General features: G+C 42.0%; 1 protein-coding gene across 1 annotated transcript in view; it reads right to left on the minus strand.

Moving 5' to 3' along the window:
* Positions 1–944: 944 nt before the first annotated feature.
* The window catches only part of LOC119655578, an 89,265-nt gene continuing 67,399 nt past the window's right edge, over positions 945–22,810 (minus strand). Inside the window, exon 2 of the mRNA XM_038061511.1 lies at positions 945–7,696. Within this exon, the coding sequence (XP_037917439.1) occupies positions 3,835–7,608 (3,774 nt within the window). The 5' untranslated portion in view covers positions 7,609–7,696 and the 3' untranslated portion in view covers positions 945–3,834. The remainder of the gene's footprint in view (positions 7,697–22,810) is intronic.

Below are 22,810 nucleotides of genomic sequence, written 5' to 3' on the forward strand. Positions count from 1 at the left end.
AGAACTTCACGGTTACTTAGCCAATTTCTTTTAGGTTTTGGGATAGCTCTCCCCTCTAGGTCTTCGGTCTTCGGCCACCTAGAAGGGTTGTTTAACAATCCTAATCCAGATTAGCTCATTATAAAGTTCTATCGTGATTTCGGGTTCAGGGCATAGCAACCTGACGTAGTTTCGCTTCTCGCGAAATCTTGCCTCCAGTTAGGGTTGTGTTCTTTGTAGGGCAGATTCAGGGGTCTGGTTTCATGTTCTTTATGTCTGTCCAACGTACTATGACATTCGTAATATAAACGATGTAGGCGTTCCTATAAGGAACAATATCTTTGATTTTAGTCAGTACCTTGTTAGTAAAGATAGGCTTTTAGTGCATACGCGCGTGCTGTCTTCGGCGCCGTTGTATCATCTGTAGTATAATGGGTGAATGATCATAGTGCCCGTGGCGAACAGCTACCAGTCCCGTGTGTTTTGTGCAAGTGTTGTCTTGTGATATCTCATGTGGAGTGTTGTATTTACAGCGGCAGTAGATTCGTGGAAAGGTTTCGTTGTAGTTTTCCGTACTGGGTTGATTGCAGTCAAACCTTTGGAGAGTGTCATCCTTTTGTACTTGAGTCTGCAAGGGACTTATCTGAAATGGCTCTCTAGCACCACCGTACCAGTCATGGCGTGACTCTGATTGCGGCCTCCAAATCAATCCGTGTCCGAAGAAAACCGAAAGATTATGTCTACACCGCAGCTGCTTACGTTAAATCCTTAGGACCTTCAAGTTTTTCTTCTTCTTCTTCTTCTTTTCTGCTGTCTTCACTGTTTCAGTTCTACCTTCCCATTCACTAGCATTAACCCAAATTCATCTACATATCCCTAACCACAATCACGATGAAATGAAAAACATTTTTTATATTTTACAGCAAATATTTTATTTTTCATGTTTTAATCTCAATTGTCGATTTCGTTCGTATTCATTCTTCTGAATAATTTTTAATATTATTAATATATATATATATATAATTACTTTAATATAATAATATCTAACTCTTCTTCCTTCCATATGTTAATTATAATAAGTTCTAAACATAAAACTATTCAGTAATATTCAATATATCTATATATGCTACAATAATAATCTATTACAATCTTAAATACGATCCGATTAAAAATAATGAGGTCCAATAATTAGAAAAAAGCAACCATAAAGGAAATATTAAGTTCAAATTTGCATTTCTTTTATATATTTTTTGTTTCTGCTTTTTTCAAATATTAAAAATTATTCTAAAGATTATTTAAAACTGGAGCAAAATCGTGGGTTCTAATCCTTTTTAAGAATCTTCATTGGATAAATCTTAGCTAATAAAATTACTTATCTAAAGGTTTATTTTCATTTTATTTATTTGTATTTTCTTCACAATTTTTTAAATTATTTTTATTTTATTTTATTTTATTTCATTTTTTTAGTTTTACTATGATTTTATACAGTTTAGTATTTCTCGCTTCAGATAGGGAGAAATCTAGATGATATTCATTCTTTTATATACAAGATAAGTTGAAATATAAGTAATTTTATATTATCTGAACAATTAAAAATTCTAACCGAAATTGTAGCACCTGAAAGATGAAAAGTATATTTTTAACATTGAGCACTGCAGAATGTAAATCTAAATCTGCTTTTTTGGATATTTTTAAAAAAATCTAACTTGATTTCAATGTCCTTTTGATCATTATCTTATCGATTTTAAGTTACTTTTTTTGCTTACTATTTTATAGATTTTGATGTTTTACAAATTGATATGATTGATGTAATCGCGCAAATGGACCACTCACTCTAAAAAGATTGCAACAAAGATAAAAATCAATTAAGTTTTCGTGTAAACAGTTTAATTCCTGAACGTTTCCATTGAATTGCTTCACATCACAAACCAAATTGAGTGCATTATTTTCGTTGAACAATTCTTTTCAATTTTATCTATAGATACATTCCATGAAAATGAAAACGTGCAACCAATTTCACGCGCATTTATCCACTTTGGAAGTAGAAGAAAGATCGAAGGACTTTTCTAAATGATACAAATTCGTGTCAGTTTTATTTATATTCAAAATGTGCAAGTGTTTGTTGCTTTGCAGAAGAAGACGAGGAGCACGTAGCGAAAAAAACGCAACAATTTTATCTAAGAAAACAAAATGGGGTTTGTCCATAAACGGTCAGTAGGCATGAAGGCCGTTCGCATTCGTCAAACACTTTTACTGAAAATATATCTTTTTGTTGGCAGCAGAAAAGATACCGAGGAAAAAACTATCTAACCTTATTGAGTAGCGCAAGATAGCGTCATATATAAATTTTTTTTTGTGATCGGAGATCGTCGATTGCATAAAACGATTGAGCGTTACTGAAATTTTTAGATTTAAGCGTTTGCGCGTTGTGTCCAGTGATCATGTTTTTTGGGCTAAAAATTGAAAATCACTCTTCTATCTTTGAGTAGTTAGTTTAGTTCACAGCATGATCACGTCGTTTAACCCTGGGAACACGGTCACATTCGTTATGACTGAAGCTACTGATGGCCTTTGTTAGCTGCAAGAGACTGTGGGCAGCCTATGTCTTTCTGGCCCAAACTTCAGGAGAAAATGGCCTGGGTCAGTCCTTGCTAAAGATGCGGGAAATTTGACTGAAATCAGAAGCTCTCGATTCGGATTATGGTCTCAATGATCCGTGAAATGTTTCAAGCTGAACTAAGTGAACTTTCCTCACTGGACCCAATTCAGGGGTTAATCGATAGTAGAACGACGTAGTAACATTGCGTTTTTTTCCTGACTCCAACTTAATCTTGTCAAACTGTTACTCTTGATGACCAACGTTTTTTGTGCATCTTTGAAATTGAATTTTCTGCAAAACTGTTTGAAATTAAACAATTTGACTTTTGGGGGTCTTGCATAAGAGCCACGGTCTGATTCCGCGTCACAGCCGGTGTCTAGATATGCAAGGGTCAAACTGTGCAAGATCGCTCCATGGAGATAAGCTGACATAGAGTTTAAAGCATTTTTTTCTTCTTCAAGATAGTGCCACTAAGATCATGGTTCCCATGTCTAAGGAGCATTTCATTGGATTTCAGTGATCGTGCCACATAGTGGACGACGACATCGTTGCGATAACAAAAGCCACCGGAGAAAATCGTGATCGAGGTGACCATGATATTTTCTGGAAACGCGCCGCAATAGCTACGGAATCGCGGAATTACAACTTGCTATTTGTCGTTGCAGATGAATGTCGAAATGAGCTTTTAAAAATATTTTCTTACATAGTCCATGCGGTAATCGTTGGCTCTTTGAAAATATGTTTTTTAAGGAAAAAAGTTGCAAGATCATCTTTTAGGTAAGCGTCTGAGTATCTAAACCAGCCCAGCGATGACGCAACATTTGGCAATTCCAAAAGTTTCGCTATTTGGGCAAATTTCGTGATCCTAAAACGATCTTAGAAGCTACGAAGCCAAGTATTTACAGAAACAGAACATCCACAAATCAATAACTTTACTTTTACCAGAACTCTTAAAACGTTAATCGTACTATATTGCACTTGATTCTATACATGCTACCATGATAAATAGACTAAATTCCACTTAACACTCTATGAGCTACTTCATATCAAAGGACTAAAATCATTCCAAAGCAGCATTGATACATTTATATATTTTGACTCATCCCGTCTCTACGCTGATCATAATAGTACTGATTAGAATATCACTGATCGAATCACAAATCCGATTGGATCTAAAGTGCCAGGCGCTGGCACCCTTACTGCGATAAGTACCTGGAAGAGGAGTACATCAGTCCTAGGTTCGGTGAGGCACAGTGTCATGACACCCGATCAGGGGTGAAGCGGGGCTTATGCAGATCCTCAGCGATTGAAGGACTGGTGCGACCATCATCCGAATTGTGCTGCGACAGAGGCGAAGGTATTCGGTTACGTGATGGCAAAGTTGATCCAGTAGGCCTTTCACCAGAGGAGGGAGGCCGAGGTGGCGAACAGGCTGACATGGGTGAATTAGAATCAGTTGATGGTCGGCGACAGAAAGGATTCAATCCATTGAATGGATTGGGTAGCAGATGCGGGGCAAACGGAAACGCGCCAATTCCTCCAAGTCCTGGGAACAGTAAAGGATTCGGTGGCGGGTTTATCCCTGCGAAAAAACGTTGATCTCCACCCCCAAGGAACCCATCTCCTAGACCCTGAGCACCGGGAAAGCTATTTTTCAACGCTTCGAAACTTATCGGCGGCATTCGCTGCGAGCCTGCATATAATCTTGCCAGAAATTCTGCATGAATGGATCCTGGTAGTCCTCCAAAAGGCTTCGTGTTATTTCCAGATTGCGGCTCGTCAAAATTATCCTCCGAACCTGTCGATAGTAGCTTTCTATGCAAATTCAAATTCGAGCTATGCCGATCACGGCTCCTCTTAGACGGGAATGCAGCATTGCAGCCATCTATGTTGCATTTATGCAGCAATTTCAAGTGTACATTTTGATAATGACTTTTCACCCCGAAGTGATTCAGGAAGACCTTACCACAGGCGGTACATTTTCTAGGATTGTCCTTGTCAATAGGCACAAGATCGCCATAATCCTCTCCATTTTCGAAATTGTCATCACTAAGCTCTTCAGATTCATGACAAATTTCATCAGGAGTGTGAGCATTGGTTCGGGACAGGTTTTCAGCTGCCGAATCGTTTCCACCCCTGTGCTTTGAATTTTCAATACGATCCTTGGGTAGGTTCTCAAGTCCAGTACTTGGCGTCATAATATCTCCAAGGTTTCTATGCGATAATTGCTCTAGTCTGCCCAGCGGATCGTTCATCTGGCAATCATTTTTATTGCAAAGATCTTCACAGTTCTGCTGATATTTGGCCGATCCTTCAGGAGAAGATACCTTTCCAGATAATTCCTTCTTGCAAACCTTAATTTGATTGTTATTGTCCAAGAGATGATCCGTGTTGTCCTGCCTAGGATCAGTAATATCATCAGACCGATGTCTTTCAGTCCTTTCTTGTGAATAGTTGCTGCCGTTTTTCATTTGCTTCGGGGCATGCTCTTCATGTGATTCTTCGCAATCATCACTGTCATTCCTTGGAGAATGATCCATGCTGAAACAATTATCCTTCGCAAGCTTTTTATTGACCATATCATTCAAAATAAACTTTTTATTTGGAGAATGTCCGCTCTGTGATCGTGGTCTCGGAGACTGCTCGCGTTTTTGCGATAGATCCAATGTAAGATTCTCGGGCTCATCATTGATTTCATTGTCACGTTCACTCGATTCACCAATTTCATGATCCTCACCAACTCCAGCAGTATCTTCTGGTTCCTCTTTGATTTTAGAGTGAAACACTGATTCAGACTGCTCCTTCGACAATTCTTTGCCATCCCGCTCTTTCTCATTCATATCTTCCTCATCTCGTGGTTCTGATTTTATCCTTGGTGGTCGATCCAATGAAGGCGTAAGGGGTGGTGATGGTAGAACTTTCGGAGTCTCATTAGACGTATCTTCTTTACTAGATAAATTCGCTACTAAGTCAGTTCGTTGATGCCTGACTGTAAGGTCTTCAGCTCGCTCACTCTTGCTGTTGCTGTTTGCTTCCTGCAGTCTAGAAGGCTTAAGCGATAGGTCGGCCACATCGAACTCATCAGATGAATTCTCAGCAGAATGACTTATGGACTGAACGGTGCAACGAGTTGGATTTTGGTTCTTTCGTTTACGCTTGCTTGACGGCGGAGCTACCTCTTGCTCTTCTTTCACGCTGTACGAATCAGCGATACTTAACGAATCCTCATTACTCTCAGCATTACTATGATTATCGTCAAAATCGGATAATCCGATTGATGGTTTCCTCGGCTTTGATAAGCTAAAATCTGCTGGTTGGTCCTCGCTTTCCGTATTGTAATCATCAGAGATGGACTTATCAAAAATATTATCGGTTTCTTCGCCAACAACCACAATTCCATCTGGATCATCATCATCATCGTCGTCATCCTGTTGCATGTGATGATCTTCATATTTGAGCATGCGACTAGTCTCATCCATATGTGAGGAAAGAGGTAGGAAACCATGTTGTCCATGTTTTAAGTCGATACCAGGAATTGGATGGTGGCGCATGTCTGGAGGAGGTGTGAGCAGTGGGAAGGACCCAAACGGATTCAGTGGATTCAGTGCTCCTGCCATGGGATGTTGAAGCAACAGAGGATGTGGCTGCGCACTTCTTCCGTCATGCGGAGAGATTTTTCTCCTAAGATGAGGCGAATGTAGCTTCGGATTTGGATTGGCGCTATGTCGATTGCGGGAACGTCTTGAGCTGAACATCATACTACATCCTTCGACTGTACATTTATGCATCTCTCGTAAATGGACGGCCGAAAAGTGTATCTTGAGCGCTCCCTTATCACAGAATGTCTTCAGGCAAACGTTACACTGAACCCGCTTCTTTCCTGTTACTGGATTGATGAATTGAGTCCCTAAGTTAACCGGAAGCGAGCCCCATTGCCGTTTACCTGGTGAATGGGTCTTTCGAAGACTTTGCAGTGATGAAACCGATGACATTGACGAAGGCGAAGATGTTGTATTCGTTGATCCTAGGCGTGACATAGATGATTGGCTTTGGTGTATACTATGTGGACTACTTTTACTAGTACTATTTGAATCACGACTTAAGTTTAATGCATTCGATGAGGATATTTTCTCTTCGGTATTGTATTTTGAGCCTGAATCTTTGCTGAGATCGGAGGACACCGACGGCGATAGGCCTCTGTGCATGCTAGCCGGGTTCATGCCGGGAAAGGGTGAAGATAGGAGGTGATTTCCCGATGCAGCTGCAGCAGCCATGGCAGCAACTTGACTGCTTGTTAGTGATCCTTGAGGTGGTGGAGGTGGAGGCAGTGGAAAAGGAAGATGATGTCCTGACATTGCCATGCTGAAGAGACTGTGATGAGCATTCTTTTCAGCATTTGAAGCTGACGAAGTCTCCGCCATCCTTCTTCTTGCCTGCGCTAAAGCGTGTTGCTGTAGATGATGTTGCGCCAAATCAGGACTCATTCGAGTCGCTCCCATCACGGGGGGAAAGGAGCTCAAGGCAGCAGTACTAATTTTTCGAAAATCGAAAGGCTGCATATTTTGTAAATGATTCAGAGGATTACTCTGATGTGTTAGACTATTCGATGATGTTGTTGCCGAACTAATCGAAGGACCATTAGTTGATCCGTTACCACTTGCACCGCATGGCGACGGTGGATTCCGAAAATAGGAGCTGATATGATTCGGAGGAGGTAGGCCGGCGGTCAGTTTTTGATGCATTTGCGATTGCAGTTGCATCTGGGCATGTGCCAAGGAACTTAAGTGCATATTCATTGGATGTGTAGCAGCACGTGGTGGTGATGGACGTCTACTTGGCGACATCACCATTTGGGACGATTTCAGGGCACTAGCGTAGTGGCTAAGGTTGTTGAGATTGTAGTCGGTCTTTTCCGAATCCAGTGATAAGCTGGAGGATTTACTATGTATCCCCGATTTACGACCGTTGCCGTGGTCGTCGATTGATTTGGAATATTTGTCCAATTTATTGTTGCTTTGATGGATATTCATTTAGTATGGATTTGTATTTGTTTGATTTTGGTGAGTCTTTGTACAGCATTTTTAGAATGAACTGATCGTCGTATGATTGTTTTTGGATCTGAAATTAGAAAGAAGAAAAGAATAAGTTAAAAAGGGGTAATTGAGTTGGTTGACTAAAGGGAAGATATTCAGTTTAGTTAGCCCTGATCCCTATTACAAATTTGATAAAATTTCGATTTAATACCAGGTAGCACAAAGGTGTATAAGCACGTGTCGACGGACACTTTAGTATCCTGCATTCTGGAGCTTGCGGAGTGCCATTCAGGAGATGGCCGACCCGCATGCTCATTTCCACCTCTTTCTTTGGTTTCAGGATACCTATGCCCTCGTGGTTGGCGATGTTTAACGCGGATGATCAAGGTCGCTGTCCTCAATTTGAACAATTCGTTTCAAAGGTTTGAAACCTGGTCCTGATAATCAGGACCAGGTCCGTTATTAGCATGAAATCTCGGGCGACGCAGAGAAAGGCAGACAGACAGAAGGAGAAGAGGAGAATTGACGATACGATGAATTCAAAAATTTTAATGCAAGTGAGATCTGCGCGTCTGCGATCGGAATGGTATGGTGTATGGTTACCATGGACCTATATGTATGGCACAGTGTATCAACCACAACTACCTGCCATTAATATCTGCTTTCAATAATGTGTTTCAGCTCCCATAGGGCTTTCCAGGAAGTGTGCACTCTACTTTCGTTGTTTTGCGGCATATAATTTTAGGGCGATCCAGCCATTCTAAACTCTGGAATAGTGGGTTCCATTGCATGACATAGCTAATTGTATTTACCTTCAGTACAACTCTGCTTGCCACCTCTTTAGAGTAATTGAGACACCGTCCAGAGAAAGTAGGCAAATGTATTTGAGGGAAAATATCATAGGTGGTTGAAGCTTTCCACGACGCCCACTTGAAGCACCATGTAGGACGTCTCGCAAAGCAAAAGGTATATATCGGTGACAGAATACGACCGTGCTGGGTTCCATTTAGAACTACTAATTTCTCAGATCCGCTCTGATAACTGGATATCAGCCTTTCCGGAATGCACTGCCCAAATATACTCGTCTGTTGTTCCCTTTGTTTTTTTTTGGGACTTTTCTCCGGCCTGGGCCAGTTCCGGTTAGAGTCGATCACCATCTAGTCAAGCTGAGGATCGTTTTGCATTCACTTGGTCATTTTTAGTTAGTGAGTTCTGGTCAGCGCGCATTACATGAAGTTTCGCTTTTGCAAACTCTCCAGGATGGGTGTAACCACATACCGACCGTTGATGTCCTCATTTTGACGGCTTCTGTGACAGTTGGGCACTACTGGCACATGGATCTTTCTTACAGTTCTCATCTTATAGAAGAGAACCAATACCGTTTGACTCATACTTTTCGATAGGCACGTGTTACCGAGTTATATGAGTACAATAACTCATTTCAGTTTGGTCGAGGTAAGGTGGTGTTTTCAATATTTCATCAGGATGTTCTGCAGACGGAGGCAAAGAATGTGGCTCTGTTGCCTTAAAACTATATGATGGATGGGTTGGAACATTGTATCTAGCAATAATACGATCCTGTCCTTTCTACCGGAAGACGGTTCATAAATGTCAATTAACAAGGGGTTCGATTGGGCCGTGGAAAAGTAGTATTTGAGACGGTTAATCTACAAAATATTGGAATGCTTTAGCGCACCAAAAAGAAGTCTTTTCGGCAAACGTAAGTTAATTTTGTGAGGGGGTGTCACCAGCAGACAGAAAGATTTCGCGTTGGAGTGGACGCATGTGGGAGAATCCCACAACCAAAAAATACCTTTAACTCTTTGATCAACATCGCCTTCTTCGGTACTATGCCATCCATCATGGAACGGACTTGCGATTAGGACCTCAGCTTTTAACTTACATCAGATTTGCCGTTTTTATTTGGCCAGTTTTTTCTCAACTATATTCTGAGGCTCTAATGTGTTCTGGGCCCTCCAAGGTATTGATCAACTCCGGGAATCATCCAATTCAAAGCCTTCTCAAAATCGATAAAGAACAGGTAAAAGCACGGGTTGAACTCTACACATTATCCCACAATGATTGGAAGAGTGTTACTGTGCATGATGCAAGAGTATCCAGAGCGGAAACCGGTTTCTGTTGGTGAAGTTTTCGAGATATTCTTTGGCGCGTTCTATTATTTCAATAATTAGACAGGATGCCACAGCACTCAAGGCAGGTGTCCTTATTGAGTCTCAACGAACATCGCTTTCATCAGGATTTCCGAATGAGCAATTTTGCAGACTCTACAGGAACTGCAAAGAACTTTTTAGGTGAAAGGGGAGAGAAAGAATCCAAACCGGCTCCCTTTGCTCCGCTTGGGTGCGTTAGTGGCAGATATTATTTTATTTTGCAGACTGAGGGTTGAATGAAGTGCTCCTTTCAACTTTTCAATTGCTCATAATCGTGCTTGAGAAGTTGAGAGACATAGTTCCCCCGCAGGACTACTGGGAAGCTTACGAACATCTGCAAGCCCTTTCGGGATCCATAATATGGTGACTAAATCATCTTTATTTGTTGCAACTTCTGCTTACGTCATCAACAAAATGGTGGAAGTCCTTTTGCCGGGGTATACTCTGACATGCTCTTCTGGTACTTTTTCACGGCAACGGGACTCCAGTGCGCTATGTTCATCTTTGTTAGTAAATCTCTTAACTCATTACGATTATCGATACGCTTCTACGTTTGTGCAACTAGGTAGGTCTTTTAACGTTCTTTTAGGACGTGCCCAACAATTTCACCTGCGGCGGTGACAAAGGCACTTTAACTGGTAGCCGAGTGGCTATTAATATTCTCGGCTGGGCTTTTTAAAGTTAGTATTGATTGCACAGAAAGAAAGTTTGTTAGATAACATCCGGTTCCTTTAGATGGCCTATATGAAATTTGAAGGCTGACGCCTTATTTCCCTGAGAGGAAAGGTAGGTGACAATCAAATGATGACCCTTTCTGAGGCTGATGCCTACACCTCTTTTGATTCACATTCAGAAGATGACTCCTATATATACCGCTTATTTTGGAATGGTGGATCTGACTACATGCTCGTTGCCGGTTAGGCGAAATTTAAATGATCTTATGGCAAGGCCTGTCCTCGGACAGTGTGCCGCCATGACGAGGCATCGAACGTTAAAGAAGTCTGCAAACCTCTCGCCATTGTTATTACCCTTATTAAGACTATGCTTTCCATCACATGTGCCGACAATGTCCACCTTGGCGTTCAGAATGCCACAATTAGGAAGTCTCACCTGAACTGCGTGTAATTGCTCGTAGAAAGCTACTTTCTTCGTTGAATCGGAAGTCTCAATTGATGCGTCCCGTTGTATAATTGTGATGCTCCTTCATTGGCTTCCAATTAATGACTCTCCTTTTCTGAGTACAAAGCCGCAGTACCGCAAGAGGGAGGGAAGTACTTTCCAAAGTGTCAATATCTAACTTTACCTACGCCTAGTCAAATCTGAGGGAGCAAGATCTGGGAGACCTCGATATTGTTGTTGGGGAGCATCCGCACATTACAGAAACTTGAATAGCTCGCAATTGGTTAGAATTTTTTGGGTCATGGAAGCTACAGGTGGATGCAAAATCTCCCCCATCTTCCTTTGAAAGCTTTCAAGGTCAATTTCGATGCCATGCCAGGAATAGGCGTCGGGAAAAAAGGTATATCTCTCATTAGGGGTGCACGTTTCCTTGAAGTAATGAACGTGAATGAGGTCCGTGTTAGGGAATTTGTCCGATATGCGCAGAGTAGAAATTATTTCACCAAGATAACATATGACCAAATACTAAATTCTTTTGGTGGCTAAGAAACCAGTCTTGAGCTCCAGCATTATATGTGCAGGCTGTTGTGTGGGTGACGCTTTACAAATGCAGTTTTCATTATTGGATTTCTTGCCATGCAGTCCGTCCGCCGATTTTCTTTTGGAGTTCCTTCGTTAGAAGGATTGGGTTTTACGGATAAGGAACGATGGGCCTAAGTAAACCATTTACTGATAGGCTGAACAGTGCGTTTGCCTCCCATCCCTAATAAAGCTGAACTATTTTCTCTGATGTCACAACGAGGATATGTTGAGTAAGACTTTAGTGAGAGGGTTCAGTCTAGTCAGCCCCTCCTCCCTAGCAGGACACACTTCTTAGGTTTTAGTGCCTTAAAAACTAGAGACCATGAGAGTTCACACCAGAACTTTGATACATGGATTTGATGCATGCAGGCTAGAATGAGCAGAATTATTAGAACCGCAAATCTGTGACCAGAAAAATTTATGGCACTCGCTAATGTGTTCATTGATTTTATGGAGGAGTGCAGAGAATGAGAAAAGTTAGCAAGACTTCCAGGGTCAGAAAAGTTCAGCGAACTTTTCATTGGATATCCTTGCTGAAAGAAATTGGATAAAAACGTATACATTTGGGAGGAAAAGGACGTAACTGGAGAGTAGCTCAGATAAGCTGGTCGTAAAAAAAAGAACCGGACTCAGAGTTAAAGTCCTGTGGGTCCCTCCAATTTTGTACGGACCTGGGTGGAAAAGATATCGAGAGCACAAATGCACGATATGTTAGCTGGGATAAAGTCCTAGTTGATTACTCCCAAGCGATCAGTTGAGATCACAAAACCAAACTTTTCAAAAGCTGAATTTTGGCGGTTTGCACGTAATGGGATAGTTGGCGAAGAGCTGTGTATCGAATTCGAGAGCTGCCTACCTAGCTTCGAGTTTGAAATATGGAGACTTTCATGAAAATAGTGAAAGGGTGACAAGGGTGAGTCCTAGGGGGTGATCTGAAATATTGCTCAAGAATATAATCTGAAGGGCGGAATGAGTATTCATTAAAAAGGAGATTGTGCTGCAAGCAGAGTTCTACTGTTGTTTTTGGCTATCCTGTGGAGGCTACTACTAGGGTGAATCTGATATTTTCCATAGCGTTAAACTCACACTGTTTAAGGGCAGTTTACCATACCTTGGATAACTCTTTCAAGGCGTGATATGAAGGCTGTCATGTTGTGACTGAATGAATTGCTATGAGGCCCATTTTGTACTTTTCGATTTGCAAGATGAGATCTCTGGTAGTTATAGTCTCGAACGGGAAACGCACGGTGCGGGTTCCAAACTCACAATTTATTTTTTGATTCCATTATATTTATGGTCTCAGTTAACGCTCAGGATCGAATTTAATGTCAATTAGTTTTCAGCTCCGTAGCCTACATAACGACGAAATCCATGAGAGATACTATTACCGTCTGGTTGTGGATAAATTGAACAGGTTGCGGGGCACCTAATCCGTATGGATGTGGATGATTTGGCCTGGAAAGTCTATAAGGGTATAAGGGTATTGTAGAAAAAGAAGACGAGACAGACCCAGCCGGAGATGGAGCGATGGTGTAGCTCAGGACGCCGGACAGCTTTTAGTTATATCGAATTTGTTGACCTCGGCGTAAAACCGGGATGTCTGGAGTTCCTTACTAAGGCAAGACTATCAGGATATCGGTTGTTGCGCCGTTGATGATGATGAGTTTTCTGTAAGCAGATTGGTCATCTATTGTGCAGCACCCAAGCTGGAGGGTCAACTGATTCTTCTCTATTTTGCTACGTAATGAACTGACTATTCATTTCCTTTTGTCTGTTGGTTTGTAGTCTTTTATTTTGATTATCGATTTGCCTCAGACTGTATCCAAGTACGAATTTGGCTGATTATACGAAAATACAGTGAAAAAACAAATTTTTCAACCCACAGCCATGACAAAGAAAACTTTTCTTCTATTGGTTGCAACACGACAATCCAACCTCCATAAACAACCAAACGTTAGTCTACGATACCACCCAGACAAATTTATGCAATTTTTCATAATTTTTTGCAAATTAAATTTCATTTGTCGGACATTTGCAACAGTGAACTGAACAAAGAAACGACGCACAACAAAGAAACATATGGATCTGGGTAACTGATGTCTCTGCAATCAACCCCAGTAGCACCTGACATACAAACATTAGAAATTATATAAAAGCCACGAACATTCGTCCAATTGTTAATTCCAATTCAAATATATTCACAACAAAGTTCAACAAACCAACAAGTGTTTACCTCGATTCGCATTCATCTCCGTCGCTCTATATCATAATCGCATTAAAAAAAATTAAAATAATATACGGAACGATATCAATAGCACGTTATTAATTAAATTAGAAATCACAGAAAAAACAGTCACAGTTTCGGCTCGAGACTTTGACACAAAAACCAGCGAGTTGACCACTTGCTGCAAGTGTCCCAGGTCAGATACAAATGTAGAAAGTAAACAATCCAAATCTAAATCTAAATCAAAATCTAAATGAAAAATTCATAAGATTAACGTAAATTGTTTTTTCATCCTGCGTTTAGCCTCTAATGGAGTGGATATAGCACGCGCTGGTTGACCGAAAAAGTTAATTAATCGCTGCTAGTGAGGCCTGGGGTGACAAACTATTCGATATCGAAATCTGGTGGCCCGCAAGGGTTCCAATTAGGCAGCCGCTTATTCCGATCGTGTCCTGAGGGCAAGTACCATGTGCCATGTAGGCATTAACATATAAACCTGCATATGTGTCACCATAGTCACCGATCGCACCTGCGATCCCTCTTTCATCTTGAAATATGATCCACCATTAGGACCGCCGAGTTAGAGCTACCAAATTAGCATGAGGTGACGGCTTTATTTGCTATTAATTCGCCCAATCCATGTTTTGACTAAAATAAAATCAATTCCATAAATTTCGATGGGGATAATATGCAAATCCGAGTTGCTATCAATTCAACAAGTAATCAATTTCCGCGGCGGGAATACCACTGCCTGGCTCAGGTGTCAACTGCGGTGCTGCTTTGCATAATTTCGCTTTGAAGGTAGTTAACATAACATTTTTGGATAGCTTGAAGGGTTCCAGCGCCTTTGGGCGTCTTTCTCTGAATTTCAACGGTTTGTCTGCATAAGTATAACTCGTTAGGGGTTTTCGGTTGTTGTCTTGAACACCTGAAAACACAAAAGATTATTCAACCCGAATTTTATGGTACACCCCTAGGACAAATCGTCTGATCCGTATGTCAGTAACTGTTGACCAGTTGACCACTTGCGCATAAATGATAGCATAAATGATGATTCCGCAATGTTACTTAACTGTGACCGCTTTTGAAATAGAACCTCCAGCAACTTATGGCAATTTTTATGAGCTATTTCCTTCATTGCGAAAGAAATAGCTGCGGCCATGGTTATCGTCTCCATTGAATTTATTGATCATGACAGTTTATGCAGTTTTAATTGCATCCAGTCCGCCTCATCATTTGCCTAGAACGGAACTCATCTCTTAGGTGTGCTGGCATCTTTTGCCAATATTTCGCGGTTTTATGGCATTATTGAGACTATGAGAATTACAATTGGAATCTTTAGTGCAAACCATCTACAGGTTTGCGAAGAACATGGTGGAGCTTCCTTTAAGTTGTCTCCTTAGGCATGCTTACATATAACATGCGAAGAGATATCACCAAGAGGGCATAAATCCTGGTGATCGTAATAGGCTTGGTTGTGCTGTGAGTTGCTTGCGGTCCATTCGAACCCAACTTCCCAACCCCAGGTCCCTCTTAAATAATAGAAAAAGATACTCGTCTTCTGGCTTATTCGAATATCATGGGAAAAGTGCGAAATGCTGGCAAAACATGACTGACTGCCGCAATAAAAACAAAGATGTCCTTCGAATCGTGTTGCGACATATGCAACGACCTCAACTAATTGCCAATGGGAAATAGCATTTAGCGGAGCCATCTTCAAGACTGCTTTTTTCTTATGCATTCCCTTGCCATTGGGCAACCAGGGTCTAGCCTTTGTTAATTCAATACTTTTTTGCTTCGTCGTTTTTCACCTTGTCTCCGTTGATGACGCTGCAGACGAATAGTGACATGCGTCTTTTGCTGGAATGCATGTAGCTTCGAATATGTTGACGCGTGCGTGACAGACTCGAGCAATGCTTCAGGTGATATCTGTCTTTGCGCCCTCCATTTTCCCGTATCTCATATGGATCGTGCACGAATTTAGCTCCTCAATTTGAAAGAAGGTAAAGGCACTTACAACGATGAGTTAACCTGAGTTTGATGGACGAGCGCAGCAATTACGATTGCATGGTTTCTCTGCCATTCCCAGACTCAAAATGTTCCGAGGTGTACACAGCCCTCGTCCTCGGCAATTGTCTGTAAGATTTTGTCATCTGAAAGTGAAGAAAATGAGAAGAAGAACTGAAACCAAGTAATTTAGTTCTGGTCGAAATGGCAGCCTAATTAATTGGGCCTCACTGGCGACTGTCCTCCTGGTCAGTTAGTTTTTTATTCTTTCACATTAGGAAATTTCTTGGTCCTCTGCATCGATTCTTCAGTTTAAATGACCATTAAAATGGTCAACTAGAAGCGAGTAAAATGCATTTTAATGGTTCGTTGAACATTTAAGCGAGAAGTCGTAATGAGTTTTTGGGGTTTATAGATCTGTTGTGATTAACAGTTGACTGATTTAACTGTTAAATGGCGTGTAATGTCTTTGGGGGAAATATAAAAAATAATAGAAAGTACAGGGGCCATTACATCCTATTATTAACGTGTAGTTGGATTGGAAGTATGTAGTGAGCCCACCGGCTCGTTAAAAATTGTTGAAAGTCACCACGATTTTGGCCTACGCTGTTGTACTATTGACACCAACTACCATTTAGATAATTCGAATGGTCTTACCTCCTTACCACAGAAATGATTTTGGGTAATGGTTTGTCAAGAAAATTCGCGAAAAACTACCAACAGTATTAAGCACGTGTGAATATGGTGCATTTTTGAATCATTTCAACCAGCCTGTATACGAGATCTATCAAATTTTGACGCTATATCTGTATCTAGCATAATCATATGACAACCACTATGACAAGTTCGAAAGTTGATTTAGTGTCCATCAATTGGTGTGAAGCCTCAAGGAGAACGACCCATTGGATATTCATCACATTCAAGACGAAGAAGAGAGCCCGAGGAGGAGTTACTACTTGAACCAAAGCGTACCTAAACCTCTACCGCGTCGACTGTACGGCAATTCTTTGCCATAACACCATTCGTCCGTTTTCACATCGAATACAACCTATGTAGAGTATAGAGGGTAGGATTTACCTACTAATTTGTGTCTCGCGGAAGTCAGGTTAAGGACGGGGAAGGGGGGCGGGTGTGCACGGGGGGACGGGATGGGCCCCCTATGAGTATCCTAGAAATCCGTTGAAACGAGGCAAACTAAGGACCTAGCAACTTTCTGCCTCACTCACTGCTTTGTCTACAATGTCGTACTTCCATAAAAATGGACACTAACTAAACAGCAAGACTGAAGCTGTATCGTTCCTTTTACCATTTTAAGGATATCCGAAGTCATACCAACAACTATTCTCTGATTAAATGGTACTTGATAATTTCCACCCGCTCATTTTTGCATTGGTTCCTGGTGACACCACCAGAAAGTACTCTTTCAGTCATTTGGCCCTTGACATGCTATCAAGCATCTAGCCCCGAAAGCTGCCCTAAATGAAAAAAGTCCCGGCTCGATCGCCGCCACGAGGACCATAAGTTTTTCGACTCCGTGCACAAGTCCAAGCCAATATTTTTTGTGTTCTCAGTTTGTAAAATGACACTGGCTCGAAAATCATATTCGGGAGCTTTAGTAAGTAGATTCTGGAGACAGCAGCCGAACAACGGACATCTGCGTGGGCATTCGTAGAACAGGATGTAGTATTTGCGAATTTTGGGATTCCATACTTGCCACGATATCCAGGAGGAATACCCACAGTAACCACTAGGCAATTTGAATGAAGATGAATAGGGAATCGGATTTCAAATAGAGGTTAGGTGGAAGTCAAATAGTCAGATCTTCCATTCGAGCTTTAAAGGGTTTTAAGAAAGATATACATCCAGTAATGATACAATAACAGAAAAGGTCACTTCGATTATCCAATGGGTCGGAAAGCACCTAATGCTATTATGTCTAGGAGAAGGATTCTCCCCGGTAGGCCATCCAATTTCTAGTGCAAACATGGAACAACCATACTTTAGGTCGCATGTGTTTGGAAATACGTCTTTATGTATTTACGTGAGTACCCGTCATGTTGACTTAACCCCACGGCCACGCGGATTGATTTTGTGGCCACAATCAGAGCCCCGCTGAGATAATCAAAACGTTACCTGTCTATACTGAGTGCATGGCTTAGTTGATTCAAACTGGATGTAAAACACACCTATATCTCTACTGAACTTTGGAGTACGGCAACCGTTTTGAAACCCAATAGAACCTTTAAGGCCCGAAGGTCTCTGTTCCCTTTAACGTAACCAACCCCCATGAAACTACATTAAAGGGCCAACCGCAACAACCGACTTGAATTCAGGGTATATCCCAGTTCTCATGGTTCCTCTGGTAAAGTTTCGTGACCAAAAGCCACTTACATGAGTCTCTGTTTAGACTCGGGTCTGATCGCCCCAATACGTCTTTGGGGCATTCACTTACTGCATCATGGCCAGCAAACCAAAATGAATACAGCGTTGCCTGGTGTCACCACTATTCACACTTCGGCCACTTCGTTTTAGTTTGTTACCCAGGGTTTCTGCCCAGCCTTTCTCACCGTCACTTCAGAACACCACTTTCGGGAAAAAAGACTTGACCCCTAGCTTAGATAAAAATCCTGTAGCAACAGTCGAAAGGAATTATGCTATTAATTTCAAGGGAGCTTAAAGGAGACCATCCGAAGAAACAAAAGAAACTGCTATGCAACGATGCTGATTAAACCCTTGGGATATCTCTTAGGCGTGGTAATCAAATGGTTGCCAGGACTCCTTGTTCCTGTTGCTTCAGGGTTTTATACAAGGAATGCATGACACATCTAGTTACCGAACAGAAACTGTGCCCCATACTTGGATGGAATTCTCAACAAAGATTGGAGCTAGCAGTGAAGGTCAGGCTCAGTCCAAAGGCCAGCGTGTCTAAAGATAACAAAATTCACTGTGCAATGGAAAATTATTAGATCACTTATGATGGAGAAAGCTATCTACAAAACGCGCTCCTCGTCGTCGACAACGGCCTGCCATAATGCAGCTTCGGTACGCCGATTCCACTGTTAGTGAAATAAGCATGGTTGTGAAGTCTGGCAAGAAAGGCGGTGGCACACACTGTGTAGTGTTGGCGTTCAACTCTGCCAATTGAAGCCAAATTAAAGATGCATTAACTGAAATAGGTGTCCATGAATATTGGACCAATTTGACTGAGAATTATTTGGGATGCAATAGGATGAATGAGGGTATGCTGTCATAGCAAGGGCATCACAAGCTTTGGCGCTATATCCTCCGTTGTGTGACGTATATAAGAAGAGAGTGTTCATGCTTCCTGTCCGGTAAGATGCTACGATTGATGGCTTTGTGAAAGACTTGGTTGTGATTGTGACAGCCAAGCGCCCAGAGTACGTCGAATTAAGACAGGTGAGAATGTCGAGTAAAGACAGGTGAAGTCCAGGTCAGGAAGGGCCACGCTGACCCTGGCTGATGAGAAAACGGAAGAGATACATTGCGAACAACACAATAAAAATACATGAGATAATTGACACCAAGGTAAATTCCAAAGAGCACCTATGCCTGTCAAGAATTTTGGCGGGAATGAATCGTAGCTAGAGTGATGCGATCAATTCCATTATATACATCGCCTGTGTAGTAAAACTGGCAAAGGCGAATGTAGGCGGGTGTTTGGGGAATCTGGTACTTCAAGGTCTCACGTCTGATCTGCAACAATTTTAAAACTATATGTAAAATTCCATAACATCCATAACATTGGGAAATGGCTCAAGTGCTATGCCCGACCTTGCATAATTCTAACCACTCCGTAAACTAGCCATACACCCAAACGTCTCCAGGATTTCCTTCCAGATTTCATTAATGAAGAGAAGAGTGTTTAAACTAATTTTCGTTTTTTGGTCTTTAAGCTAAAAAGTTTCAAAGATCCCTTGAGGCATCAAAGACTTCTTCACATCTTGAAAATCGTTCGTTTGATTATAGATGATCTACAGGAAACCGATTGTCGCAGGGTTTTTGACTAAAGACTTCACATGTCAACTTCTAGCACGCTTTTAGGGAAGGCCATTCTTAAGTATCCTGTGAATCGCGGGAATTGAGTATGCTGGTAACCTCTACCCCCATAAAGGAAAAAGCATAAGGCATTGGATACTGTACGGCTCCATATATACCTGCGTAAAGACTAATTATTGAAGTTGACCTCGTGGGAGTTGTGGTTGCCTTTAAAAAGATAAAGCCAGATAAGGTCATGTAAGATGTGCCTCATAATGATGAAGTTGTGTCTAGTTAGTTGTTTACTCAATTGTTAAAGGTTCGTCACAGCAACCTCAACGACAACTTGGTGCTTCTTATGTTTAAAGTTGTAGTAAAGGCAGACCATTCATAGTAAGACCAGTCTTCTGCTTTACTAAAGGAACGATAACGATATAACGAAGACGATTATGCTGAAACCGTAGTCCCAAAAATTCTGAAATTGTCAGGGAGGAAAGGAAGGTATGAATTACCAACGGCCACCATTGGTCTACCTTTTCAAAGAATCCTTTCAAATTTTGCCGGCATCACCTGGTTCGACAGAATTAAAACAAAGCTCGAAACCTTCAAGATCAGAAATAGTCTGACTACCAATTACACTTTAATCAATTCTTTCCTAGTTAAAATCGGGTAACATAGTATACTGGTCCCAAGCCCAGGTAATGGAGGAGGGTTTCAGGCAACGTACTCTGTACGATCCTAAATAAAACAAAAATAAAATGCTGGGATCAGGGAAAGAGATAAATAGAGTATAGTTGGAGTTATTCTACTATGCTAAATCGTACCTGATCTCTCTTGGTGACAAGCCCCGCGACAGGTCGACCAAGAAAATGCATACAATGTCGTTACAAACATGGTGGTCGGATTGAGTCACAAGCCTCGAAGAAATGCTAGGGCGTCCTCCTCAGTCGACGCGGCAGGACGGGCCCCGGTCCTGTCGAGAAATGGGCAAGGGTTCTTGACGCATGGGCGGCGTCTGGACGTAAGCAAGTTAGTCCGAACACAACGAACAAAACAAATACGTGTCTGCACGCTAAATGTTGGTACCCTAACTGGAAAGACCGAGGAACTCGGAAGAGCCCTTCGGAAAAGGCGCATTGATATCTGCGCTCTGCAAGAAACCCGATGGTCTGGTTCCAAAAATGGCTACAAACTTCTCTATTTTGGTAACCCACACACTCAATATGGTGTTGGCATTGCCATCTCGGAGGGTTTCCGTGATGCCATTAAAGAAGTCGAACGATTTGATGATCTGCTGATGAAGCTTACCATTATATTAGCTGATCGCACTATTCACTTTTTCACCGCGTACGCACCACAGACAGGCCGCCCTGATGCCGAGAAAGATGCCTTCTGGCAACTTCTCGATGAAAAGACATGCCACGTGCCTGCTGACGATTATATAATCATTGCCGGCGACCTTCATGGTCATGTGGGTGAAAAGGCAGACGGTAACAGGTGCCATGGGGGAAAGGGGTTCGGAGCGCGCAATGAGGGTAGGAAGCGTATAATCGATTTTGCAGACACGCATGACCTTGGAATTATGAATACATGGTTCATCAAACGATTGTCTCATCTTCCTACATTTTATAGTGGGAACAGTAAAACGCAAATCGACTATATTCTCATAAGACACCAACATTTTACCGCTGCCACTGATTGCAAAGTCGTTCCCTGTGAGACCATCGCACCTCAATATCGGCCGTTGATTGCCGTCCTGCGAATTAAGCCACCGATAAAACAGCGTGAGGAACGCACTGGCCCGCGACGCATTAAATTGTGGCGATTTGGCGAGAAGAAAGAAGAAAGGATCTCACTCGCACGATTGCCGACCATTACGAATGTGGAAGAATCATGGAACCAAATGAGAGACACGATCCACAAAGCGGTCTCTGCAATCCTCGGGGTCACCAAGCCGGGTAAGTGGTACATCAACCGAGATACTTGGCTTTGGAATGATGATGTTGAAATGAAGGTTCGTGAAAAGAAACGCCTCTACCATAAATTTTTCGACGATAAAACGCCTGCTAATTGGCAAATTTATAAGAATGCCAACCGTGAAGCAAAGAAAGCGGTCGCTGTCACCCGAGCGAACCATTTCAAAAATCTTTACGATAAACTGAACACTCGGGATGGCGAGAGAGATCTGTATCTACTTGCTAAAAGCCGTAATGAACGCACACAGGATATCGAACATTTCTGTCGCGTTAATGACAAAAGCGGTACTTTGCTTACCAACCGTCGAGCCGCAACGGATAGATGGCGAGAATACTTTGAGCAGATTTCAACTGAGGAATTTGCTCATCCTCCACTTCCACAATCATTGCCGACATTTGGAGCAGTTCCACCAGTCAGCGCAACTGAAGTCGAGGAGGCAATAAAACAAATGAAATCGGGGAAAGCAACAGGACCTGACGACATCGCATATGAGCTCAGGAAAGCGAAGAGCTGGGACCCAACACTGTGGCTCAATGAATTCTTTAACCGGTTTATTCAGGAAAGAAGAACACCTTCTGACTGGCAAGAAAGTACCACTGTTCCAATATGGAAAAAGAAAGGTAGTCCAGCAGAATGTTCAAATTACCGTCCGATCCGATTACTTTCCCATTCCATGAAGATGTTTGAACGCATTCTTGACAGCCGTATTCGCGAAATCGTTGAAATAACCGTAAATCAAGCCGGATTTGTCAAGAACTGCGGAACTGCTAACGCAATACACGCTGCGCGGTTACTCATGGAGAAACACCGTGAGAAGCATCGCGCTTTTTACATTGCCTTTCTGGATCTAGAGAAAGCGTTTGACCGTGTGCCACGTGAACTCATCTGGTATGCTTTACGACAACACTTCGTGCCAGAAGAACTCGAGCGCTGGGTTCAATTGCTCTACCACGATCCGAAAAGTAAAGTATGGCGGGTGTATCAAAACCGCTTCGTGTCTCTGTTGGTGTTCATCAAGGAAGCGCCCTCTCATCACTGTCAGCGGCAGTGATCTGCCCAGAACTGAGCAATTTAAATACCTCGTGTCAACGCTATCGGCCAATGGAGAACTGCGTTATGAAAT

Source organism: Hermetia illucens, chromosome 4 (genome assembly GCF_905115235.1).
Source record: "Hermetia illucens chromosome 4, iHerIll2.2.curated.20191125, whole genome shotgun sequence".
Taxonomy (NCBI): domain Eukaryota; kingdom Metazoa; phylum Arthropoda; class Insecta; order Diptera; family Stratiomyidae; genus Hermetia; species Hermetia illucens.